At 41.7% G+C, this 27,890-nt stretch overlaps 1 protein-coding gene across 2 annotated transcripts in view; it reads right to left on the bottom strand.

Moving 5' to 3' along the window:
* Positions 1-14,908, bottom strand: part of CRIM1 (cysteine rich transmembrane BMP regulator 1) — a 175,625-nt gene extending 160,717 nt beyond the window's left edge. Inside the window, exons 1-2 of one of the 2 annotated variants that reach the window (XM_039568479.1) lie at positions 14,213-14,908; positions 159-332 (exon numbers count right to left, since the gene is read on the bottom strand). In XM_039568479.1, coding sequence (XP_039424413.1) covers positions 159-332; positions 14,213-14,564 — 526 coding nt within the window. In that variant the 5' untranslated portion in view covers positions 14,565-14,908. Of the gene's footprint in view, positions 1-158; positions 333-14,212 lie in introns of those variants that run through there. The other variant, XM_039568481.1, reaches the window with a different exon arrangement.
* Positions 14,909-27,890: the final 12,982 nt, after the last annotated feature.

Here is a 27,890-nt window from a genome sequence, read left to right as displayed (position 1 = left end):
ATCTTCCTCTAAAACATACACCTGTTTTCTGACATGTAGAAGACCAGAGGTATCTGAAACTACACAAGTCATCCTAAAACACATAAACTAAACTCTAGTTTTTCATCAACTGCACAGAAAAAATTACTAACTCTGAATTACTGAAGACAAGTGCTTACCTTCAATCCTTTTCAAGGCCAACAGACAAGTATCCCGGCTTGGAAACTCAAATGGGTTATTACAGGTCCGAATGGTGTCACATTCACATTTCCCGTTGATTATGTTACAACCTGTTATAAGGTTTTCATTGCACGGCTCAAATCCAAGAAGCTGATCATCATCCCAGTTTTCATCTAAAATAAACAAACAAACTCTCTCACTATTGGATTTCAGCTGCAGTACATAAATTTCAGCTGCTTTGAAGTTGGGTGCGATTCACTTCAAGTTCAACGCAGTGCTAAACAGAAGGTTAACATGACAAAAAGAATGGATTAATCCAAACAGTGGGATTTGTTAAATACCATGTCTCACAGCTCTTCTACTGCCCATTTTGCTAAAGCAACTGGCATTGTTTACTTCCATCTGTATGAAAAACAAAGTCATCTCAGGAAAAGGCATAGCTGCAGTACAAATGAGTGCTAGTCTAACAGAAATAACTTTTGCAGATAGTAGAAGTTCTATTTATAATGGAAGTGAGAACATTGTACCGAATCTGCAGCTGTTAAAGAAGTCAAAATTGAGTCAGAAAGAGAGCATTTTAAAAGATGATTAAAAAACACACCACATAGAATTCCCTCCACAGAGATAACTTTTTATTACAGAAAAGCTGCAAGATGCCAGGCCTCCAATTCCGTTATATGACCAAAAAATGAGTTTTCCAGCAGTCCTGAATTATCATACATATTCTTGGAGAATTGATCAAGCACACAGCACTCCTTGCTGTCAAGGGTCTAGGGATAGTGGGGCCAGGATGAGTCTCTCTGCCTAAGTAACCGTTCCTTTTGAATTAACCCTGACAATTGCGCATAACTGGTGTTCCCACTGCACAACTGCCTGCCTCCCTTTTAGGAGGCTACTTGCAACAAGATGTATTTTTTTTCTCCATAAAGAGATACAAATCCAGTCAATCCAAAATTCCAAAACCAGTCCTACAATACCTAAGTTTCCTTAGGTCAAGTGCACGTACAGCAACATCCCACCAATTCACAAGTTTAACCAAGATAGAATCATAGAATCGCCTGGATTTGAAGGGACCTTCAAAACCATCCAGGTCCAACCCCCCTGACATGGGCAGGGACACCTTCTACTAGACCAGGTTGCTCAAAGCCCCACCCAGCCCAGCCTAGAACACTGCCAGGGCATCCACAACTTCTCTGGGCAACCTGTTACAGAGCCTCACCACCCTCACAGTAAAGAACTTCTTCCTAACATCAAGTCTAAGCCTATTCTCTTTCAGTTCTAAGCCATTCCCCCTTGTCCTATCAGACACTTTTTAAGCAAGATTGAAGAAACTAAATTAAACATTAGGTATTCTTCACTAGAGAATGCCAGATGTTTTACAGACAGACAAGCTTGGAAAATTAAGTGCTACAAAATAGTTGCACAGAGTCCACTGACTTCTAATAATGAACATAGGAAAAAATAGATATTTTTAATCTTTATACCCTTACACTCAACAGCAGCAGTCACGTTGGGCATTCTAAGTAGTTCACTCCTATTTTATTTACTATCAACAAGAAAGTTTCCAATATAGATCCTACCAAGAAACACTCCAAATAAGTTAAAATATCTTCCAGTTATGAAGGATAGGTTTCTTGTTGTTGTTGGGGTTATCAGAAGCTGTCCTCCAGTACGACAGCCCACAGCCAAATACAAAACTGTCATTCAGTAGACTGATGCTCAATAGAAGCCTAAAAACTAACAGCAAATAACAGTATATACACACATATGCTGAAGTTGACAAGTAAATTCTTTCCACTAATAGAAACATGCAGAGTATCTTCTAACCTCAAGTTTTTCCTGTTTTGGGGAAAATAAAAGAACATCTAGAAAGAGCCATTTACCAATTTGGTACTGTACATGATCTATAGAAGTGTCAGAGCAGATTCTCACAGGTATATTTCTCCCTGCACAACCACTTGCCTAATAGAACTAATGAGTCAGCAAAGTACCCTGCTGACAAAAAGCACTGATAAACAGCAAAGACCATTTTAGACATGAAGATGGGAACCTCCATGGGAACCTCATGGCCCTTCTCCATAAAAATAGCAAAGAAGAGTAGTCACTAACCCCAGGAAGTAATCTTTTTCTATCATCCAATACAGCAACTGTATCAATGAAAGTCAGAGGAAGTGCAGAAGTTCCTGAAGAGAAACTATTAAAATTCTTTCAAAAGAAGATGCCTCTCCAGTAATGCTTGGGACATTCTCGTCATGAGGCCATACATACACAGGGGGGAAAAAAAAAAAAAAAACAACCCTGAGAATTTGGAGAACAAGAATACATCCTGTTTTTGAGAAGCCGGAATACAGCCTGGACAATTTGTATTTTAGAAGGCACAGCAGTAATCCACATAACAAGAACAAAAGCTACACCTATGGTTCAAGACTGGCTGTTTCAAACTCTGCAACAGCAGGGACCACAGCTTCATCCAGATCAGTCTAACAGCCTTAAAGAAGTGCTTGTGTTGCTCCCTGTTTCTGACATGAACACTCCTCCTGTACTCCTGGGTGCAGGACAGGAGCCCAGAGGCAGTGCATGCACTCTCAGCCCTGCGCCTCCCAGGCCTGTGCAGTGCAGACTGGAAGGACACACAGATGGCGATGCTCTGCTGCTTTTCTAGCCAACCAGTTTAGAGCATTTGTGCTGCTTTGCCTTGTGGCATTTCAGCACTAGATCTTCTTAAGGCAGACAGATCAGCAGGATCTTGTCACATGAGAGCTGCCAACCCCACATAAGGTGGGACCCAGCTGGCACAGAAAGCAAAGTCATCCCTTACCTGCGGTAGAACACCTCAATGCAGATGCACTGCACACTGTGGCACCCTGACTCCCAGGACAGGTTAGTGGTTGGTACCACATCTGCCACCTCTCGTAAGTTTCCAGAAAAGGAGGTACACAGGAAGCACTTGGCCCAACAGTAAGTGCACCTAAAGTCTTCACTGCCCCACATCTCAAAAATTAGCTCAGTAGCCATTAAAGTCTTAATGAGAAGAGAAATCCCTCAGTAATACATGTGCAGACTATACTTCTAACATGTTGAATCTTCAAACAAGCTATTTTTCATTACTTGGTGTGAATACAAAAAAGTTACATTCAGGCAGGAAGAATGCAAATCCAGTTTTAGCCTGCACATCTTCTAGCAGCTTACTTTTCACAGAAGTTTATTTAGAAACACGATTTCCATCAATGAAGGAGTAAACATATAGCAAGAGCTTATTTTAGTTCAGTAAATCAGTGCCAAGTCTACCATGATTTTTCATGCAGACTAAAGACTGACTCCTTTTCCTGGTTGATTTAGTCCTTTTATGAACAGAATTTCAAGGTCCTGTTAAATGAGTAATTGTTTACCACTCAGAATAAACTCTCAGAAGTCACATCAATATAAGCAGAACAAAATTCTTTGGAATGAAAGGTACAACCACATGAAAGTACTCACAAGAGCTAAAGGGATGAATCCACCTCACTTCAAATCAAAGCTTTGGATACTTGATGCAAAGGCCTCCAGTGCTCTCATTGATGCAGATAAATGGTGGTCCAGTATAACCTGCTCGCTCCTTTAGAGGTCAGCAGTATGTCAACTGACAATGGAACGCTATCTTGTATGAAGCATATAACCTAGCCTCTATTACTCACAAAGATCATTATGTCCTGGGGACTACTCCAAAACCAAACTTTTACACACCAGTGATTTGGGACCTGGGACAGTTCATTAACTATTCCAGGCTGTATACATTTTCCTGCATGCTCTACTTGACCTCTATGGCTTCCTTTTCAGAAGGCTGTTCTTTCATGCCTACCTCTCAAATCTGGATGATGTGAAGAGAGAAACTGATGTAGTAGTTTGTGAAAGCTTTCTCTGCAAGCAGGGCCAACAAATCCCAAATATAAGAATCTAAGCCTCAAACCTTAGTATGCATATCCTATCCCCTAGCTGACTTCTAGGACACCTAAAAATATAAAAATCAAGTATGTATTTAACATTCTGGGGTTTTTAGAAGCAATCCAGCTGAAAAGCCGCCCAAGTAAACTATTAGTTTTCATTCAAACTGATCTTTGTTTAGCTGTGATTTTCACCACCTCATTATGCTGGCATGATCAGGTAAGGGCAAGAAATCAAAGGGCCACACTTTTTAGCTGTCCTGAGTTGTCACTGGACTCTTATTATACAGTCGCTCAAGTACCTTTTGCACACAAGCCTCGAAGCAGTTCAAATGCTCCCAGCAGGCTCATAACTACAGCTTCAAAGTCATTTCTCTTTCAAATAATTTCTGTCTACATGCAGTTCCCCACTCTTTCTGACTCATTCAGGCAAGTTCCAGATAATAAAGTAGTTCTGCATTTACTCAGATCAAAGTTAAGTCTAGGACATAATACCTTTTCAATTCTTCTAACTGTGCTTTCATACCAAAATGAAGTCACAGGAAGGGAGACTTCACATTAATTCCAAACATTTTCCTTTTCTATCATTCATATAATCACTTGCTTTCTGCAAAGCAAATGTTTCAGCTTGCTAAAAATTCACATACTGCTCTGGGTTGCTGAACTCCCAAGTCCTGTCATAGCATGCATCTAAAGTAGGGAAGAGGATTAAGGCATTAACAAGTTGAACAAGAGGTCCTTAAACAGGTCTAGTCTGGAAATAGTCTGAGAATCATGTCTCTGGTAAGCAGCATTCCATCACTTCTTCCATACTAAATCCTGCATACCAGCACTCACAACACAGCACCATGCAAGGCACAATGCTCACAATTGAAGCATTCATCTTCTTTGCCCAAAGAGCTGCCTGCATTTTTAGAAAAACATCATATTTAGAAACTAACTTTGAGCCTTACTTTCAAGGCACACAGTACCTCACTATAGTTACATTTATTGTCCCCATTGGCAAAGGATCATCTCAAAACAGGTGCAAGCTAAAAGTACAAGGAAAGACCTTTTCAGAGACTCCTTCTCCACTGCTTAAATTTTTGCTTTCCCTTCAAGTTCTCAATTCCTTCTGCCTGCTACAGAAACTTCTCTTTTGTGTCCCAACCCTTCTCTTTCTTTCTGGACAGTTAATGAATATCAGCTACTGTTTGGAAAACACTATACTGCTCTCCTTCACAGTTTACAAAGATAATGCATCACCTCAAAACAGCAAGAAACACTGAAATGGTCACTAAAGTATCACTGATGAAAACCAATTCACAAGCATTTCACCCACAATAATCTTATGTTTACCACCCTACCCTTTGAACTGCAATTTAACTGGAATGGATTGAGTCAACTCCCATAATTCACATTTAACTAAAGCATGTTACTCAGCTACTTCCGCCCCTTTTTTCAGCATCACAGGTAGCTCTTAGGATGCTGAAAAGAGCAAAGACACCGCAAAATGCATTGATGACCTGAAAGTGAAACTGTCCAAGTCACATCTCACAGACTTTTGCATCCTTTTAAATCCACATTTGAAGACAAGAGAGAAGTAATCCTTACTGAGACTGGTACTGACTGCCCTCTGGGAACTGGGAAGTGGGGGGGGGGGGAACTTTTCAGAAACTCCTCCATGACACTAGACTCCAGGTCTGAGCCCCACCACTCCAGAACACTGGCATACACAACAGCATTTTCAAATCAGTGGTATTCATTAAGATGGTATGAGACTCTGAAAGGATTCTAACTTGCTAAAATAAAAAAAGGAAATGCTTCTTGCCAGTATACTCTTTGAACAGGAAAAAAGAATGATGGAAAGGAAATTCATGTTTTGGAGCAGCTGAACAATAGAAATGACTAATCACCACTAAAGAATGCTTGAAACCCAGCCCCAGACCTTGAAAAGCAGCAGAAGGGAAGACTAGCCTTGAAGTGAGTTTGAGCTCATACACTGGCTTCAATCCTTTTCCTTCTTGCAACTTATTCCTCCACTGAAGTCATGAATCAAGGACTAGAGCCGGCAGAAACTTTTATGGTAAGACACACAGCTGAGAGTTTGTGAGAAAGCATTTTTTTTTTCCACATTTTGGAATGGTTCATTTTCCAAGACCAAATCTTCATGTGGAATGTACAGCAGTATAAAAGGGTTTTGCAGCTTCCTGAGAAAATTTCTAGTCAAAGCTAGAAAGCAGAACTGTACCATAACATTTAGATACCTCAGAAACACATACATGGAATGCTTGTCTCCAACCTGACTGCCTGCTTTATCTTAGCATGTATCTCAGGTGATCAAATCCCCAACAGAGTGAGAAAGATTTTCACTGCAGCAGCTCTTCACATGTCTGAAGACAGTTATTTCATACTAAGGAATGAAGAATGTATTTAAACAGATCAGCTTTCCAGTGAATTATCAGAAACTCCACAGAAGTCTTGAGGAAGGCAAGGAGATAAATGGAAATGTTAAGTGAAGCATGTGATGTGCACAATTACTGCAAGTTCCACTGTTGGGAATATTTTACCTCTCCAGGTACTCCCCTCTCCCTGCCTTTTTTTTGGGCAGGGGGAATCAAGGGACAGAGGGAGTGGGAAGGAGTGTGTTTTGTCTTGTTTTTTTATGACTTTCACTCTTAGGGCTCCTCACAGCAAAAGTAAACGGTACTTCCAAAAGCCTTCTTCCCCAAAGATGGTTTGAAATATTAAATCATGAGTTTTGAAGTCTGACGCCTACACATTTACACACCTGAAAAAAGACTTACAGGCAAATTATTTTAATCCAATGACCAGAACCATGTCTTGTTCGTAAATAGCTGACTGAAAATACTACACTGTGTCCCAGGATTTAATTGGTCAGAAAAAGCATCTGCCAGTACTCTTGTGATTAGAACGAGCACAGACAGCGGTGTTTTAGCTGTCATAGCAGATTTTTCCTCTAGCTCTAGAAAACTCTTTACAAAAATAATTGCTAGAGCCTCAGAAAAGGGCCAAAGCTTCATATCCATTTTCCAAAGCAGTCTAAAATTCCAATTTTCTTTCTTTTTTTTTTTTTTCCCCAAGCCACACTCTGCACCCACACACTTCAGAAGCCTGCATGTACAGCAGCACGCATCAGCTTCACTGCAAACAAGTAGTTGGCTGGCAGCTTGCTGAAGCTGCTAGGCAGAGGCAAAGCTGACAGGAGTAGGAAAAGTTTTGTCAAAGACAAATTCTGGAACAGGGCCATGAGTAAAGCAACCTATACCAAGAACAGTCCACACTATTGTAAGAAATCTGATATCCTAAGTATTTTGCCACTTTCCCCCCCAGACATTAATGCAGCACCACTGAACACAATTACAACATGTTTCAGAGGAATTACACCCCATTTCTTAGTCATAGAAGACTACAGGAAAAACTTTAGGCTGGATTTAGAATTACCCTCAAGGCTTCTTTTCTTTTTCTAAAACCTCACTTAGAGATAGACATCAAGTTTGGCATTTCTACTGTGAAAGCAGCACATATTACATCAGTGAGTATAACACCATTATCAGTATGACCCCAGCTTTTTATCAACAACCCATCAGTGAGGGGAAAAAATGCCTCCACACACACACATCCAGCCTTTCTGAAAAAATCTTGAGGAGAGTACAACACAGCCTGTAGCAAAACACTGAAATTTAATTCATTTCAAGGACAAATGACCCAACAGAAAGGGCTGTCTTAGATTCAGAAACATTACTCTTGCTAGACTTTTCACCAGTGGAAAAAAACCCAAAAAACAACAAACTCATCCAAACAAACAAAAAAACCCCAACCAACAACTGAAGCCTAATGGTAGCTGTCTATATAAGACTTAAAGTCTAGGAAATAAGTAAGAACATGGGAATTGGTGCATGCCTATGAGCCAGTCAGTGCTTTTCCTCCTGCCCACAACCCTGTGCTCCCCAGTTCGTTTTCTTATTCAGTCTTAATAAAGACGTGCACACTCATGACCCACAAGGTGGTGGTAACATGATTTGCAGATTCTCCAGTTAAGTACCCAGTATACCCAGGGAGAGCTCCTGGGGACTAAGTATTGCCTCTGGTAAAGGTGTGAACTGCTTCCATTCTTCTCAAAACATTACTTCCCCAAAACAAGGCCAAACTAGTCTGTTTAGACAAGAGCACGCTCAGGGACTATTTCTAATCCTTACGCTTATGTGGAATTTAATCTAGATAGCCTCTATGCAAAGTTGTCTTCCCATCTTGTTTTATGTTGGTAAGTTTCTCCATCTACATAAGCTTTCTGTGTCAGTATCAGTCATTTTCCAAATTCCAGTATCGTCAGACACAACCGGTGTCACTCAAAGTGTCAGGCAAAACCCTGAGTTCATGATTTCCAAGTTTACATTCCCTGTGGATTAAATGCATTCTCAAATGAAAGCAGTTTATAAGTCACAAGAGATACTTAAGAGGTCACCTCTACAAAGTATTTAATCCATTAAAACAGAGAAACGTTTGGTTCTGTCTGCAAGATCCTATAAACTTTACTTATTGAGATGAAAAATCCTTAACGTGGCACAAAGTAAGGAGGGGGAGAGGAAAGCATTTTTGAACCATATTAATGGGCTAATTATTGCATAATACACCTGTCAGTGAAATGACATTTTGGTTGAATAAGTACCAGGCAAGAAGTTAAATTATGCAAGAATCCTTGAATTAGCTAGAGGGTGCTTAAACCAGCAAAGATGCCATGGGGCAAGTTCGAAGGTAGTATAAAAAAATAAAAAGGAAAAAATCTGTATAAGCACCATGATTTTGGGGAACCTGGGGAAAAAAATCACTGTGTGGAAAAATTAACATAAGCAGAGGATGCTTATACAAAGTTTTAAAAACTAAAAATAAATAAAAAGAGAACGTTCCTCTTAGAGAAGTTAAAAAATTTAGTAATCCAGCCTATCTACAGTGAGATTTCTAGTTTTAAACTAACTGTGCTGATCCACAACAGCAAAACCATACCAATTCCTGCATCACATCTGTTAGACTTTTCCATTTAATTTTTGCTGAAATACTGGAAGCAAGTCTTTTCTAAAATTGAAACACGATGCCCAGAAACAGAGAGGAAACCATTTCCAAGTCAAATAAGCACCTGATCCAATTCAAATTCCATGCCACACTCAGAGTTACATGTTCTTACTGATGTTGAGATCTCAGCATTGATGGAATACAGGGTAGAAATAGCTTAGAAATTATCCAGTCTGTGTGTAAGAAGTCAGCATTCTCCTAATAAGTGTTTTTTGGGGGGGCAGGGAGGAGGAGTAGGGGAAGGGGACTGTTAAATCTGATCAAGACTAGCATATCAGAAGCTGAACATTCACCAAAGAACTACTTCTCATTCCAGTTTCACAACTTCAGTAATTTTTCTGACAATTTTCTTTTTTGACAACATGAATAATTTTTCCATTTGTCTCCCTGATTGTCTGGATTGCTGACAGCCTCTGAACGAAGTACTTTGACTGTCTTCACACCAACAACCATTGGTACACCACTTAATATTGATGAAGTCCCCAACCAGACCATCAGTTTTAACACTTGATGTTTCTGAAGGAAGTTCTCTGCACATACATGGACATGAGAACCATTTGGACATTTTCCCAGCCATTCACTACTTAACAAAGAAAAAAACCCAACCAAACAAAAAGTTTTTGGACTGTTCCAGTCCAAACAGATGTAAACAACTGGGTTACCCACATACAACTTCCAAATTACTTGAACTTCAGTAACTTGTACTAAAAGCAAAATACTGCCTGATCTTTAGGGGTCTGGACTACATCACAGGCAAGAAGCCAAGCATGTTGTATAGCAGTCTGTCTGCAGACAGAGCATCAAGTTGAGGGCTTTGTGTCCATTGACCCATTAGAAAGCACAGGACTGAAAACAACCGAAAACACGGTTCTGCAACAGAAGTTACAAGCATCAGCACTACTTATGATAAAAATACTATCAAGTCTATAAGCAATTTGTTCTTACTTCAGTAAAGCACAGACAAACTCCACTAGCACGCATGTAAACCAATGCCTGAACAAAATAAAAAACAAGCTTAGCTTTCCTCTTCCAAATTTTGAAAAAAAAAAAAAAAAAAAAAAAAAGCTAGCCTTTCAAGGTTTAAATTCTTCCCATCAACTCCAGTTTCACCAAGCTTCGGTTACATACCATACACTGTGCCCTTATATATTTCTCAGGGAGGAAAACCTGGCAGACTTAAAGGTGGGGACAGGGACAATGGACACATCCAAGCTCTCCCAGTTTGCTCCAACAAGGAGTCAGACAGACTGTAATGCTCCAAACTCCCAAAAAGATGCAGTTCAGTAAATGAGACTAGGACTAGCCACAGTAAGGAAAGCTTCTGCCATCATCCTAGGAGATTAACACACATACTTCCCAATACTTGCCTAAAATCTGCTACAGCAACTTTCTCCTGGTCCCAAGAGAACTCCAGTTCAGAAGTTATGCACTAGGCAGACAAGCCTCAAGTATTCAAGGCAAGCCTTAAATTACCTACAGTAAGCAAAAAAAATACAGCAATAACTGTACCCCCCCACCAAAAAAAACCCCAACCAACAACTAAAGCAAAAAACACACCCAAACCCCACTAAAACCAAAGCAACAAACCAAGACCAAACAAAGCAATAGATATTATTGGTAAGCTAGTGGCACAGTAATATCTTCTTTCAATATCTACCTAGAAGCTAATTCATATGGAAGTATATTCTAAAGAGAAACTAAAACCACCATAAGACTAGCAGTTGTGTTAACTAAGCATTTCACATATATCACAAAAGCTTATGTTTCTGTTACACAGTTAAAAATAATTTCAGGTCATTTTCAGCTTTATATTATTTGCTATTGTCATGACTTCAGAGAGTTTAGCAAAGCAATCTAGGCCTCTTCATCTAATAGCACCAGAAACCAGGGAAGCATAGAAAAAGACAAGAGAGTCATCTCAAGAAATGCTTTCACAGAATAACCTAACTTCTTTGGCAGAGTTTTTTCAAGGCTCTCTGATCCCCTGGAAAGCCAGAGCCCTGCCCAGCTGCACTGCTGCAGTAGCCAAGGCTAAGATGGTTCTGGAGAATTCAGTCTAATTCAGTGGTGGCTCTAGGACCACCTTCAAAGGCAGAGAGCAAGGCAGTTCCTGCTTTGCATTAAAAATTTCTCAATCCTAAGAGCCTTTGGAAGGGGCTGTAGGGTCTCAACACCTCATTGAACCAATCCAGTAAAGGATGTTGTAAAGTCAACAGGGGCTGGAGGTGTGCAAAGTTTCTCAAGAATGCCCTTCAGGAGGTGTAGCCATCAGCACCAGGACCTCAGAATTATTATTTACTAAGAAGAGAACTGCATTCAGGAAAGGCATTTACCCACTTCAAGATAACGACACAAATGGAGCCTCAGAACTGCTTAGAAACGTGTATAGTTAAGGTGGCAAGATGAATGAGAACTTCCTTCAGGTTTTAGAATGATAAAGGAAAAAAACCCCTCAGGATCAGCAACAGATTTCATTAATAAACAGTGCTTTAACAAAGAATACTCTATTTGTAATTTCAGAAAGAGAAGCTACCAATAACAGATGCCAGGGAGATTTATCTGTCAGGTGTTACAGAATTCATTTATGTCGAGTGCGTTAAATGCTAAAACCAAGTTAGCAGACAAGTATTTCTACCTGCTGCTATTCCAGCTCTCAAAGTCTTCTATCAGCACATGCTGATAGTCTGAAATAAGACAGGGATAAAGCTTCAAAAATGATACAAAAAGCCATGCTTATAACTGTAGCCAGTAGGGGTCATTTCAGTGTAAAAAATTGCAATGAAATAAAAGGCTAGAGACAGGAAGGAGAGTAAAAACATGAATTTCTACTCACACAGTTCTGCAAGACACTTCTATTTCCTCCTCCCTGGGCTGGGGAAGGAAAGGGTTTGCACTCCCAGTGCACAAGACAACAAAAAAAGTGCAGCCTTTATTCTGTTAAGGGATAAAGGCATGGCTTAATACCACTCACATCAGGCATCACCAGCCTAGCCTGTTGCATGTGTGCCTGTAAACTGCACAACTGTTTAGGTCATCACAATGAAAAAAACAGAGCTATTCAACCACATATTAGTGATCAGAGGCAGTACAATCAGTACCCTTTTATCCTTGCTGCCACCTCATGTGCAAAACACGCACCATGAAGAACAACATATTACTTCTGTTTCTTAGAATGAGACAGTTTCCTGACAATTCACTAATAGGTATTCCAGGACTATTTATTAGGCTGACAGTTCAGCTTGGTTGCTTTTCATTTATGAGAATGAAAATTAAATAGATAACTCACCTATTTAGTTTTCTTATTTTAACTTATCTCCCTTAGTTATAGTTAATAGATCATTATCTCCCTCCTCTTTACCTCCCTCCCCTAGGACTATTCCTATAGGGACAGCTGGAACTAGTTTCTAACCACAACACTAATTGAAACACAATCTTGCCAACAAATGCTTCATACTATTTTCAACAGTAGATGGGACGTGTTATGAGTTGAACTACAGCAACGTACAGATTGCATCACTTCAAAGGAATGAAATACTCCTAAACTGCCAGAGATGTCCATATTGTGATACAGTACGGGAACTGAAACATTAAGGCCTTTAATGACTGTAGGCTTTTAGTTCCTTTAACCATCGAGAAGGGGGGAAGCTATTTTAGCTCAGCTTTTACTTGAAAACACGATAGGAGAAACTCCTGCAAAACCAGGTAAGTTTTCAAAGTACCTTTGCTTGTACTTTTCTATTTACAAAAACTTTTCCAATACATATTAAAAATAAGAGACAACAGTAATGTATATATTCAGCAACACAGTCTCAACCAAGGTCTTAGAAACAGTTTAGGGTCATTTTAAAATGTTTAACAATCCATCTTTTAACCTGGAGCTCGTCCTCCCCAAGCATCAGCTTCCGAGGCTGATGGTATTGGTTCTAGCACAGGGGGGGGACACACTGCCCGGCTCTGCTGTGGTTTGCAATTTATTTGTTACGGAGGCAAATGGAGTTTTAAACTAATAATGAGCGCCAGGACAAAGGTCAGCTGCCCACTAAAAATGACAGGCTTTAGCTTTCTTAAAATAGTGCATCATTTTAAATGCAAGTTTTTTGGACAGATGCAGCCTCACCAGCTCTCTGGACTTTCTACTGCCCTCTACCCGCCGAGAGGAGACCGCCACCGTCTCCTCTTCCAGAACTGTCGAAGCTCCCGCTCCGAGTCACATATACATTTATACATATCCCAAACTACTGCTTATTTTTAATCTCTTTAGAGCGCCATGTTTTCCCTCAGCTTGGGGGAAAAGGCAACTGGAGGTACAAGAGAAAGAGAGACTAAAAATTTACCCCTGGCCTTTCATTGATTTGTAACATATATATATATATAAAATCTTAGTAACTCTATTAGATAAAAGCTGAAGGGGGGTGAACTCCTTTTGCATTTGATACCTATTCATCCTCTCACAAGCACACGGCAGGAAGCTGAAGTGACTTTGAGAGGAGTTCTGCCGTGGTTATTTCCCCCACCCGCTTGATGCTCCAGCAGGGAAAAAGACACCCCTTATCATTATATGCCGAGCAGGACAGGCAGAGAGATATTAAGTGACAGGAACAGGAAAGAAAACTTTGTAACAGACGATCAGTGTTTGTTGTTTCCTTACACAGGAGGGAATCCGGAACAGGCATCATGTGTGCACGACTGACCTCCGCCGATCTCCATCTGCCAAACCCTTACCGAGTCCTTTATCAAGGAATTTTAGCTGGGCATCAGTAGCTGATATAAGCTATTAGCAAACCAGTGACACGCTACGGAGAAGGGAGAATTGGTAGAACCTTAAAGTTCACGGTAAGAAAATTAAGGGCCAAACTTCTAAGTAGGAGTTTGTGGGGTTTTATAAGCAGGGAAGGTTACAAGACACGCTCGCAGATGGGACAGGCGGGCGGGCTGGAAGGGAAGGAGGGCGCACCAGCGCCTAAGACATCTTAGGTGCGCCCTCCTTCCTTTCCCGCCGCCCATCGGGCACCCCCACCCTAGGGGATGGATGGAGAGATAGATGGTATCCCACCGCCTCTCACCTTCGCAGACGCCCACTTCGTACTCGGTGATGGAGTCTCCGTTTAGCGGCGGTCGTATGACACAGCGCAAGCCCCGGTCGCAAGCTCCGTGAAGCCCATAGACTCCCCCGCAGCTCTCGTTCCGCTGCCGAGCGCACATGAAACAGCAACCGCAGATCCCCAGCACGATGCTACCGGGGCAGCTCTTCGGTTCTTCGCATTTGGATTCGTCGCAGGGTAAGCAGACAAGAGCACGCGTCCCCGACTCGCCCAGCAGCAGGGCCAGCAGGAACAGCCACCCCGCAGCCGCCAGGTGCCAGCTGCCGTCTCCGCCCGGGCGTCTCCTCCCCGCCGAGACCGCTGCCAGGTACATCCCAGCCGCCGCAGCCCGGCCTGGGCCGGGGGGAGCCTCTCGGAAGCCCCCTCGCCGGGCGGCGGACCCGAGCGTGCCGCGGCTCCTTCCCGCCGCCCCCGCCTCCGGCCCCCCGAGGAAAGTTTCCTCTCTCGGCGGCGGCGGCCGCTTCAGCCAAACTTCTCCTGCGGGCTGCGGCTCCGCCCGCTGCCCCCTCCGGGAAGCGGCGTCCCTCAGTCCGTTCGTCCCTCGCCCGCCGGCTCCTGGTCCCGCGGCGCCGTCCGTGCGAGCGGCTGCGAGCGCGGCTGCGGCGGCGACGGCTGCTGGCTCTGCCCCCCTCGCGTCCCGAGTCCCGACTCGCCTCCTGCCTCACTCTCGCCCCGCTCCAAGTGCGCCCTCTGCCCTGCCCCCCATTGGGCGATGATCGCCTCCGCACCGCCCCAAGTGCCCGTCCGCGCCTCTCTCATTGGGCACTGCTGAGACGGGCCCGCCTCCTCTCCTCCCGCCCCCCCCAGCCCCAGATCCTGGGGCTGGAAGAGGCGCAGCGGAGGCGACGAGCAGCCTGGGCCCCACAGCGGCCGCCGCCTCCGCCTCCCCCTGCACTTCCCCTCCCCCTCCCGGGGCTCCGGGCGCGGAGCGGGGCGGCGGCGCCAGACCGCGGGGACGGGCTGGCGGCGGCCCGGGGGATACCGGGGGCGGGGAGGGAGAGGGCCCCACGAAGGGCGCAGCCCCTGCAGGGCGATGCTGCGGGGAGTCGTGAATGGGGCCTCGCCGTCCCCGGCCGCGGCGGCGAAAGCCTCCTCATCTTTCTCTGCCTGCTCCCTCGAGGGGCGCGGGGATCCGGGACGGGGAGCGGCTCCGCGCCCTCTCAGCCCCGGCGCCACGGGAGAGGAGAGCCGGTCGCTGCCCGCCCCGCCCCGCCCCGTTCCGTTCCCGCAGCCGGGCTCCCGGGCGCGCCCAGGTGCCCCGCGGGTGCAGGGGAGCCGTGGCGGACCCGCTCCGCGGGGGCGAGAGGGGCTGTCCCGCTCTTGCGGTGGCGCAGCGCTATCCCGGGCCGCCCCTCCGCCCGCTCGTAAACAAGCGGCGGTGCCGCCTCTCGCCCGCCGACCTCGGCACCAAAAGCCGGCCCCGGGCCGCCTGGTGCTCTTCGTCGGCACGCGGGCAAGAGGCGCCCGCGGCTGCCGGCCGGTCTTCCCTACCGAGCTGCTGCCGTCACTGCCCAGAGCCGGCCGGGCAGCCGCGGCCCTGCCGCCGCCCGGTGCGCTGGGGTTGCGCGGGCCAAGGACGGCCCGGAGGTGCGGCGGCGCCTGTGGCGCTGGCCCTGCGAGGCCGGCAGGCGGCAGCGCTCGGCGCGGCGCTCGCTCCGACGGAGTGCGGCTGGCCGGAGTTGCCTGCCCCGAGCCGAGGCGAGGGGGCGGCGGGAGGGAAACCGAAAGAACGATGTCGCCGAAGGTCAAAATGCTGCCTTGTCTGAGCTTGCCAACCGCGGGCGGCAGCGACCGGGTGGAGGAGACGGGAGGTAGTTGGCTGCACAGGGCAGCCCCTCGGTATAATCTCGGGGAGGGACCTGTCTCTGCCGTGTCCTGTCCAGCCGAAGGTGTGATGGTAGCTTTGGGAACGATGCACCCCCGTGGTCAGGAATGCCATTCAGAGTATGGAGCCACTGGTTCCGCAAGTGGGTTTTGTCAGCTTCAGGATGCTGAGCCTGGGAAGGCTTGGGTTGCGTGTACTGGTGCCAGAAATTTGGGAAGGAGGGTCTGGAACCTTAATGGAGATTATTACAGAGAGGCCAAGGTATGCTTTCTACAGTTTCTCTAATTCCACACACTTGTCCACTTCGGCACAACCAGTTCTTGTGTCAATCGAGGAGTTGCTATGGAAGAGCAAAGCTCCGAACTGGCAATGCAAAGTTGCCACCAGGAAGAGACGAAACTATAGTGTAAAGCTTTGTCAGCACTAGCGTACCTTTTAGGTGAGTTTTAAAAGCACTGTAATTCACCGTTTTTGACTCCAGCCTAAATACCTACTGGTAGCAGAGATTCCTTATTGCTAGAACAGGACTATTGGTAATGGAAACAGTGCAGCCATGTAACATGATGTTGAAAAATAAAGCATTTCCATATTTGTCTAAAAGAAAGCATTTCCCTTATTTGTCTAATTTTAGAAATAATAATGGCTTTATTGTAGCAGAGAGCAGGTTATATTGTGATCCATTCAGTACTTAAACTAAATTGTAGGAGGTATTTTTCAAGAGCTACAATGTTTTCATTAGTCTCAATAGTTTGCAAGACTGTTGATCTGTTTTTCAATGAAGCCCCATTACTGCAATAAAACACTTGATATAGCAGACATTACATAGAATTAGGGCCATTCAGCTGACATTTCTCAACAACAAATGGACAAACAGTGATTTACTGGGCAATATTATCTGAAGTAATACTGTGGTATATTTTTTAGCAGATTTGGAAAGTAAATGACAAGCTGGTCTTGCTAAATGCACTGTTTTTGGTGTGAACAAACCTAATATTTACATTTGACAACAACCAAAAACATTGTGTGTTCCTGAATTCTGGAAAGCAGTAGGGCAGGAAAGCACCCTGAAGGTCATGTTAGACAAGGCCTCAAACTCTGAATGTTACGGCAAATAGACAATACTCCCGGGTGAAGCGACACACCAAGAAATTTTGTGCTGTTTCCTCAAAAATGCAAATTCTTCCTCTCCTCATCCTCAGTCCTCTCATGTCAGTTTGCCGAAGCACCTGCAGGGGTCAGAGTACTTGTGATTCACCAGAAATTTCCACCAAAACCCCCGCTGTGATTTGGATGAGAGTTGTTTGTAAAAACATACTGGTTCCTATAACGTGGAAACACTGCCTTTTGGTCAGGTATTTTACTGACAAGGCGCATGAAGGGGTTTTGCCTTCCATGTATAGCATCGCTGAGATTGCTTTTTGAATGAGCCATACAGTTCCTGTGACTGTATTTTTAAAACACTGTTCACAAACCTGAGATTGTGCAGAAAGGAATCACAACAGTGATTTTAGTGCTAGGGAAGATGCTGCACCATACAATACGTGGTCAGAGGCTTGAATTTAATAGGCTTAGTTTAGCAAAAGATGAAAAGTGAACTGATTACAATGTATTAATCCCCTCATGTGAAAAAATGAACTGGTCTATGAAAAATACGTACGTATTTTTCCAGGACTTATGTACATAGCCAGCATGGAAATCCCAGACATGTTGGATTGCATGCTCAGGCAGTTCAATGTTTCCCAGACATGCCAGACCTACCCATCATGTACTGTACTGATGTACAGTATATTCAACACACAAAGAATTCACTGGACCTACTGTGCCTGTTTGCTTGTGTGGGAATGAACAAAGAAGCTCTAGAAGCAGTACAAAAACAGATGAAGAGGAAAGCTAGGGACAGCTTAGATAAGAATGTTGTAGGGCCTGAAAAAAAGAGAGCAAACTTATGAACTGACTGCCCAGAGAGAGAGGCTTCAGATGGGAACAGGATTAGTACCCTCATTTATACACTGTTTATCCTGTGATAGTTGCCTGTAAGAGAGGAAAATACAGAAATATGTATGGAACAAGGACCATAATTTAGGCTTCTTGTCTCCTTAGGCATTGCCCTTTAGGTACAAGTCACAAATTGTTCATGCTTATGCTTGTGTTTCCCTCTTCTGGCCCCAGGAATCTAAATACTTCAGTGCACAGTGGCACTGATTCAACAGGAAAGCTAGGGAATTCTCTTGCCCTGCACCTGAGAAGAGTCCATAGGGGCAATGAGGTAGTCCTTGGAAATCAGCAAATCTGATACCTGATGACTTCACAGGGAAAGTGAATATCCCTGCTTTTCCTAGCAAGAAGCAGTGATGGATTCTTACTGGGAAATTCACTTATCCCTGGTGCTACCTGCTTCTTGATTTATTAAGGGTTCCACTGATCCAAATAGCTTAGGAGTAAGTGGATTCAGCTACTGAAGTGAAACCCAGCTCCTTATTTCCCCTAGAAACAGGTTAGTAAATACTGCTGAATACAACTGTGGGAGGAAGAAGAGCATTCTAATAAACAGGCTGTAGCAGCTGAAATTTCCTGGGCTTGTTCTCCTGTAATGTTAGTGTTGTACTGAAGCCACATCTAGGCTGGATGAAGTTGCAGCAGTAATTGAGTGGAGCTGTACAGCTTTCTTGGCCATCATGGAGCTTTTGTGAAACCACACAGTGATATGAGAAAACTACCATCCCCCTCACTGATACCTCAGTTCTGTACTCACTACCCTTCCTTCTGGGAAATCTCCCCATGTGAAAGATACATATTTCAGCATAAATCTCCTGTAAGTCTGAAATTCACAATAATGATAACTGAATTGATTTCATTTTATTACATGGTTGAGGATATTTATACTACCAAAAATAAAAACATCTCTCCCCCCAACCCCTAAATAAAATATCAAAATGTCCCCATTTGAATTCAAAAGACTGTTTCCACTGTGCTGATATATGCCAGTAACTCCCTATATATCTCTGAATTTGGGAACACTGGTGCTTTTAATACCAAAGTTGTATTTTTTCCTACACAAATTTTTGTTTCTATTCTGTACCTCATCGTGTCTTTGTTGCACATTAAATTTCTTTTATATTTTTTAGTTTGTTAAGATCATTTATGTCTCCTTTGTAGCAGTCTCTTGACATAAACTCTTTCGTAAACAGGTTATACACATGAGCAATCTCTACTACCAGAAAAGAAAAAGGATCAAGATGAAACCTGCCACTAATACAAGCAATGCTGAATCAGTCTAAACCACATGAGAATAATTTCTGTCATCTTCACAGAAATACCATGGGCTTATTACATTAGTAGCTGCAAGGTGTTTCAAAACCCCTAAATGGAAAATGGTGAGAAATTGAGGAAGTGAATATAAGAGTTCATTTTAATAGAAACAATCTTTGTATGAATTGTTTTGAACCTTTTCATAAGAAATAAATATTCTATCAGGAAGTCTCTGGGGTATTTTTTAGCCCTGCAAGTTTTTCCTCTCAGTTGAATCCTTAGCTTGGGACAGCTCAGTAGTTCAAAATTTAAGTCTGGAATACCTAACAAGCAGGTTTGTAGCTTTTTCCTAATACATCTTTGATTCCTCATGTGGAAAATAGGAGTAAAAGTATCTGCTTTTTTAATGGCCTCAGAGCAACTGCATAAGAAATTTTAAAATACAATTGCATGACTAATTTATTTGTGAATGTTTTTTTCTCAAATTTAGAAGCCATATATTAATACAAATTATAAATAAATAAGCTATAAATGAATAGGACTGGCCATTTATAGGTGTAGTTCTTCACACTGCACTTAAGTCACTGAAACTGTGGATTCAACCCAAGGATTTTTTCAGACCTTAACATGTTAGAATATATAACTTTAAAATTGCAAAGCTAAGGAACTAGGAAGTCAATATCTATTTAAGGATATGTACCAGAAGCATATTGGGAGAAATAACTGCTATGTCTAGAAATGCAGTGTTGTATTTAAATTGATCACACTCAAGGTCACGTTGGATTTAGCTTCTTTAGCATGAAGAAAATATTCTTAACAAATAAGCATACTTAGCGAGGAAAGACAATTTGCTGTCAGTTTACAGAAGAAAAGTAGAAGTATTTTAAACTGGTATGTCATTCTAGGGATTATTTGCATTTTTATTACAGAAAATCTGGCCACCAGAAAGTAGGTGGATTAGATCAGCATCCACAATCCTCTTCATAGTGCTGCATACTGATAAGATTTAAAATGTTAAAATATAAATCTGAAAATACTGTGTTTATTTCACTGCAATCTGCCGTGTATCAATAAGTGCAGTATAAAATAGATGAAATCAAATAGGATCAGGGATACACTGGATGTGAATGTGGGTTTATCATAGTTATTCCCCTAGTTTAGTAGGTCCATGGAAAGTTCATAGCATTCTAAGCAAGGTACTTCCTATTCTGAACACTGTTTTGAGCTCTTGAAGGAAAAGCAGAAGGGCTGAAGCTGGTGGGTACAGACAAAGCTGGTGGGTAGCTGCTTATCAAGGTAAGTCAGGGCCCTGCTGTAATACTTTCTCTTTCAGTTCAAACTCATCAGAACTTGTCTGAGCTTGAAACACTTCAAACAACTGATTCAAATAGGGGCAAAATGGCTTGTCCTCTGGTTTTCAGCTCAATCAAATGCTGAAAGGAAGGTTGTTGAATAATGAGTGAGTGGCAACCATTGAAAAAAGATTTATAATGATAATATCAATGACAATGAGGATCTTCCCTCTTTCTTTTTCTAGGAGGATTATACCTATGAAACATCTCCAAAGTATATCTTCTGTGTTAGAGAAATTTCACTAAGTCAGGTACATTCATATGTGTGGGGCTAGTCAGCTTTTGATTATTAAGAGTAACCTGAAAAGGGAAAGAAACAAAACACCTGAAACCCAACCCTACCTCAAACCTTAGGAGGTACAGGATGAATGCAAGATGGTCTTTGGGATCACTCCGTGAGAATGAAAGGGGGAAAAGAGAGAGCTGGTGACAATGGTGACTGCAGAGGGTGGGGACCCAGCGGATGTGGAGCACACCAGTGTGTCAGTGTCCTGCCAACACAACTCTCCTGCTCATGGATGTCAGCTGTCTCATGCAGAGCATTTCAGGAGTCTCTGGTCTTGCAATACGAGTAGTCCACAACCCTCATCAGCAGTTGATTGAGAGGCAATTATAGCTGATTCTGCTTTATGGCGAGAGGATCTTGCCATAAATATAACCCCTTGGGAGTTTCCTGACAATGTTTCTGTAACTTTTTCAGGCACCATTGTGTATTTGGCTGGAACTCACAGATGCTAGAGGTTGTTACAACAATCTCAACCTGCCTCATTACTTACTTAGCAAATGAAAACTATTTTTGATATCTTTATTAAAGCCGGATAGAAGCTTCTATTCCAAGGAATCACAGCAAATTTCCAGTGTTTTTTTCTAGTTCTTTGTAGATTTTAATGCTGATAAATATAACTGGCCATAAAAGCCACCTATCCCACTGACTTGCTTCCATTCATGTCTATAATCACCTTCTCAATTTCTGTGGATGATGATGTGGGTTAGCAAAAATGTTTATGCCAATGTGAAAGGCTGTTCTGATTACAGCAATTTCACCTATGCCAAATTAAGAAGTTTGTCTTCTGGTATCTACCAAGAATGTTGAGGGAATCAGATTTTTCTAGTTCCTCCATTAATCGTAGGGAGATAATGCTGCTTATGAGAGCAAGGCAGGGACATTTTCCCAGAGTAAACGTGTATTTCTATCAATTGTTTGAGCTTTATTTCTCTTGATGGATAGTTAGCAGACAGTCTAACTACTCAGTTTTTTAGTATCTTGGTTAGAACCACGTACAGCTTAGATACCGTGTGCAAAGTTCATGTGTCTTAAGTTACTGAGGTATGGTTACAGTGAGAGAACAAGGTAGTATAGGTCAACATTCATAACAACTGTTTAGTCTGTGTTAGTTTTTGTAACATCTTAGGACAACCCCCCACATATCATTATTGTTTTTTTCCAAGGATATTTAGGCCTTACACCTTTTGTTTCAGTCTGCAGGAAGACACTTTTGTAGATTTCCTGGTCAGGCTTGGCTGAAAGAAGCAAATGAATGTAGCTGTATACTCAGCGTTTTGAACAGCATGTATCTGTTCAAGTGTGACCTTAGAATCTTAAGTTTAGAGACTTGGATGGGAGTTAAGGAAACAAGCAGGAAGGTAAGACGACTTGCTTGTAACAGGGGCAGTGATGCAGTTAGGAAGAGAACACAGCATCTCCTGCTTCTCAAAATATTTCTGCCTCAAAAATTACGATTTCGCATGAAAAATGATGGTGAGGGGAAACAAGCCCTGAGGAGCAGAGAAGTCTCAGCAATAAGAAAGATGGGAAGGAAGATGGTTTGATTAGTTCAGACTCATGGAGAACAGGCAGACAAGAAAACTTTCTCAAAGCAGGGGGATAGATGGGTTGGATGGAGTTATGGGGAATAGCATCCTACCATTGGTAGGTACTTGCAATATATTAGCAGTTTCCTCAATAGTTCAAATTCTATCACTTCCTAACAATAAAAGAATAAAACCACAAGACATTATCAGTATTATTCTCCCAGTCCTTCCCTGTCATAATATATAGGGGATGAATGTCAATGGCCTACTATGCCATCCCTTTTAAATCAGATGGGCTCTTCTCTCAATGTTCCAGTCATCATTGCTTTTGAGCTCAAGCAGACCCCCGTTCTAGGAAACGCCTTATTTGTGGGATTATGTTAAAGCAACAATTCCCATCTCCTTTCCTAGTTAATTGGTCTAGCCCCCACAGCTGATTACAGCCTTTTATAAACTGTCCCCCAGGGTAACTAGGTTCTAGAGCACATAGGTAGATTTTAGCATGCTTTAACTCATGATAGGGAGTTTAGTTATGAAAGACTTTGTAAGGTTTAATATAATTAATATATTCTCTTGAGCGTTTGACTGGGTTTTTTCTCTTTTTACTTTCTTATTATTTAAAAAAATCTTATTTTTTTTTCTTCAGAAAAGGAGATACAGAGAGTTTAGATTAAAAGTTTGAATAAAAGTTAGTCAACTGTCACGAGCTAATCTTCAATTCTACCAGAAACACTGCTACAGGGCTCCTGTTACCCTATGGCAGTGAAGCTGTTAGGGTTTTCTTACTTAGTAACAGGGAGAAAGATTTGCTGTTATGCTGTGTCTGCTTAACTCTTCACAGCAATGCAGAGTAGGAGTAAAAAGGTATTTTTTACTGTCCACTTGATTTGGTTCTACAGGTGATTTTTCATTACTAGATTTGCATGCAGCAAGCAGATCACACTTGTGACTATTGTACAGGCTGTATACAGCTTTTTCATCCTCTGTCGCAGCTACTGTCCATCTTGGTAGCACTTGGTGTAGCAGTGTCACCATACTGACGTGCATTTTGGAAATGTTTCTCTCAGCCTTCAGCTGGATCTTGTGATCAGACTGAGACTAGAGTGGTGTTCCAGTCCTCTTGATGTATTAGTCTTTGTAGTAGATTTTATGAAGATAAAACAGTACTGTCTCAAGAACCTGAGCAGGCAGTCAGGAAGAGGACAACAATTCACAGTTCCCCTGACTTACATGAAAGAGACTCAGAACAGCTGGCAGTGGGATGTAAAAAGTCCATGTCCTCTCTACACAACTGAATTTTTATATCCAGCATCAAGGCAGGGCAAAAGCCTCTTGAATCACCTTCCTTTCCTTGGTCATCCAATATTTGCTTCAGCAAATCAAGGTGCCAATACATTATTTTTTTAATAACATTTTCTTATCTCACAAATTGCAGCTTTGGTGGGATTTTTGTTTCTTTGCTTTGTTTTTGTTTTCATTTATACAAGAAACTGTGTCCTTGATTCAGCTTAAATGATGCAATTGGGTTTAGATCATATGTTTTATAGAGAACCTTTTGGAATGAACACAAACAAACTATACAAATGGACTCTTCTAATTCTTAAAGCTCTGTTATATTTATTCTCAATGTAACAATTCTGAGACACAATTAATTTTAAAAATACTAAAAAGATAGGGTATTTTTAATTATTTAGCTGAAGCTTTAAAAAATTGTAATTATGCAGTATGCAGTATTTCAAGTCCACCTGGGTATTTATATTACAAATTATTCCGTAATACCTTTGATATTTTAAATTTGTTATAAGAAAAGGAATTTTTTCTTCTTCTTTTTTTTTTTTTTTTTTTTTTTTTACAAAATAGGCAAAGAAAAGTGACAATTATCAAAAGGAATGTTCCTTGGACATTCATTATTCTCTCTGTATCAATTAATTTTTCCAGATCACCATGAATATTTCAAAGAGACATCTCAGTTTATAGTCAGTGCTTTGCCTTTTTGCTATTAAAATGCAATATCTAGTAAGTGAGATTTAAAGCCTAAAAGTGACAAAAAGCGTTTGGTTTAACACTCCGATGAACATATTTTTAGTAGAAAAATCTTAATTTGTCTCACTCCTAAAACCCATTGAAGCTAACGTTCAATTACCAGAACTTTATGCATGTAACTAAAGGACAGAACACCTAGTGAAGCTGGTAAAAATGCTCTGATTAACTTCATAAAGTTCTACCTAATAATTTCTTAAGTGAAATACATGTAACTTTATTCAACTGTGATTCTGATCTCTCCTTTTTTTTTTTTTTTTGTAGGTAGAGAAGCAATGTACAAATCTGGAATGTTTACTTTCATTCTAAATCTAACCACTCTCAGAATTTTTGTACACATGTATTAATAATTTAGCTGGACTGTAACCGTGACAATATTGATAGCATATGTAGAATAAATAGGAAACAAGACTACTTACCCAGGAAATGTCAACACATAGAATATTATCAGGGTATTTGAAATTCTCAGATGTGAACAAGCCATTAGTTATTCATATTGTTTCTTATACTATCAGCTATTACAGGTTAATTTTTCTAAGTTGTTCTTTCCCTGTTATACATTTTGTCTGTCAGTAGTCTCAACCATTTAACAGTCGTGACGTGTAAAAGGTTAAACCTGACAGTTGTCCTTTAGATTATATTCCTTTAAATGCCAAAGCGTGTCTCTCTATTTAAACCTTCTGCTGGGGAAAATATTCATTGAGGAATAGTGTTCACTTGATCTCAGATTCTCCTTAAGCATTGTATTTAAGAGCATTCAGAAGCAGACAGGGATGATTTTTCACTTCCTGGGACCTCACTACAAAGAACTTCACATCTGATATTGAAATATTTGATTACATTGCAGTCATATTATCTGAAATTACTGTTTGCAAATCAAATCAGAGCAATCAGGTGCTCTGTCTTTTGCAAAACTTCCCATTCATTCCAAAATACTATTTTATTTCTACCTGTTTTCGCAGTCACTTTCCTGATCTAGAGTTCAGAGCTTTCATTCATTGCGATCAATACCAAGGCACACTAGGGCTATAAAATGAGCTTTTTCTACAATTTGGGGGCAGTGCAGACAACTGCTGTCACCTGTTGTGACATGTATTTCAGATGAGTGAGATGAAAGCTCAATTTCTACCATGCACTGTCAGGTGGGACAGGTTATTGATGACCTTTACTGCTGGGTGAAACCTAAAGGAAATCGGAAACTGTCAATATATTTGGCGAAGAGGGGCAGAGAAATGGTTCTTTGGTATTCTTAGGACTCCATTTAGATGTATTTTTCTGCTTATTTCACAGCTATACTGTGTGCAGAACACTTCCTTTCTCTGTGTTACTACTGTTAGAACAACAACAAAATCACCAGTATCTTTAAAAATCACATTGAGTGGCCAATGTTAATGTTAGTCAAAGTGCTGTTTCTATATCTACATGTAATTGTAGGTCTTCCTTCCGGATATATGAGGGTTAAAACTATACTATTAAAATATTCCAAATACAAAAATTGAAAAATCAGCAATTACAAATAAATATAATCTCAACCTAATATAAGAAAAAGTAGGTAATTTCTATGGTCCACTAACAAATGCTGAACTTCTAGAATGGTGATTTTCTGTCACAACTGCATGTTAGTTTAAACTTTGTGTTGCTTTCAATGCAATTAGAGCCAGTGCTGCTGAAGGAAGGGAGTTGCAGTGGTGGAAGAGGAGGGCTGGACATTGTTGCATCATTTGGGTAAGATGTGACAAGGCAGTTGGTACCTGGCAATTTTGTCTTGTTTGGGTCGTACGGCTACCTTCACACTTTGGGGTGCCACTGGTTCCTAGTCTCATCTTTCAGGTACTGGGACCTTTGGAGGCAACATCTACAAATCCTTCTTTAGCTGGAACTCTGCTGTGGCCTAAGGGAAGCCTTACTAAATACAAACAAAATTTCTCTAAGATGCAGGTATATTTGCATGTGTAAAGCAATGAAATTTGGACATTTAGGGGAGCTATTGCCAAGCTGCCCTTGTAGCTGCAAGACACTTCTCACCTCTGTGAATATTCAGCCTTGGTCTTCTTTAGCATCCTGGCTTTAATTGCTCCCTTCCCTTCCCTTCCCTTCCCTTCCCTTCCCTTCCCTTCCCTTCCCTTCCCTTCCTCCCTTCCCTTCCCTTCCTTCTTCCCTTCCTTCCCTTCCTTCCTTCTTCCTTCCTTCCCTTCCCTTCCCTTCCCTTCCCTTCCCTTCCCCTTCCCCTTCCCTTCCCTTCTTCCCTTCCCTCCCCTCCCCTCCCCTCCCCTCCCTCCCCTCCCCCTCCCCTCCCTCCCTCTCCCTTCTCTCTCTTTTCCCCTCTTCCTTTTCCTCTTCCTCTTACTTTTTTTATTTTTTTTTGTAAATATGAACTGTTTTGAGGAGATTTGTGATAGGCAAGTTTAAAAGCACATATTTTCTACAGATTTCACAGAATTGCAGCTATTTCTATTCACACAGTCCTGTGGAATTGAAACTGAGTTTATAAAAAACTGAGAAGAAGATTTCTGTATTTTGAGTATTTAACAGAACTTATTTCTTATTTGAATTAACTCTATTATGTTATGTATAAGTTCACCCAAAGGTTTTTGGAATTATTTAAAATGCTGTCTAAAAGTGTAACCTTAGTAAAGAAATTGAGGCAACAGGCAAAAGTAGTAAATGAGGGAAAAACAGTAGCTCAGAAGAGAGGCTGAAGATAAGATCCTATACACAGCATTCTCTGGCACCAAATACATATCACAAAAAAAAAGGTAGAGAGTGAATGTTGCCAGTTGGCAAAAATGGTAGTTAATAGACTAAATTTTTATTTTGCATTAATTTACCCATATCACATCAGTCAACAAAAGCATATTCTGTCTGAGAAAAATTGACATTTTATGACATGCATTGAAATTCAGTATTAATTAAAATAATTTGTTCAAATAGCGCTTTTTGTATGAAGAACATTTTGTAACAGATAATATAATTAAATTATCCAGATTCTTGGAAATAGAAGCATATGTGCTCAACAGATGACGTTTTTAGCTCAAGCCTCTTCTTTTTATACAAAAGCAAATAGCAGTGAATGTAGTAATAACATCTTTTCAAGTACAGGAGGTATGGCAACAATGATAATACTGTGTCTCAGTGACCATTCACCTCCATCAGCAAAAATCAGCTGGAAATCTAAGGGATAATGAGACAATTTTCATACCCCAGCAAGGCAGATGAGAAAGCTGAACATCTTTACATGTATCCAAATGTGCTCTACATGATCACATGGATTCTTGACAAGACAACCAACTGTTACAAAATTCAGTCAGAAAACAGAAAATGAATTATTCAACACAATCTGAAAGAATTTGTCTTTGAAGGG

This window comes from Corvus cornix, chromosome 3, assembly GCF_000738735.6.
Source record: "Corvus cornix cornix isolate S_Up_H32 chromosome 3, ASM73873v5, whole genome shotgun sequence".
In the NCBI taxonomy this organism is placed as follows: Eukaryota; Metazoa; Chordata; class Aves; order Passeriformes; family Corvidae; genus Corvus; species Corvus cornix.
Note: the sequence above shows the minus strand (reverse complement) of the source record. Positions and strands in the feature narration are given on the sequence as shown.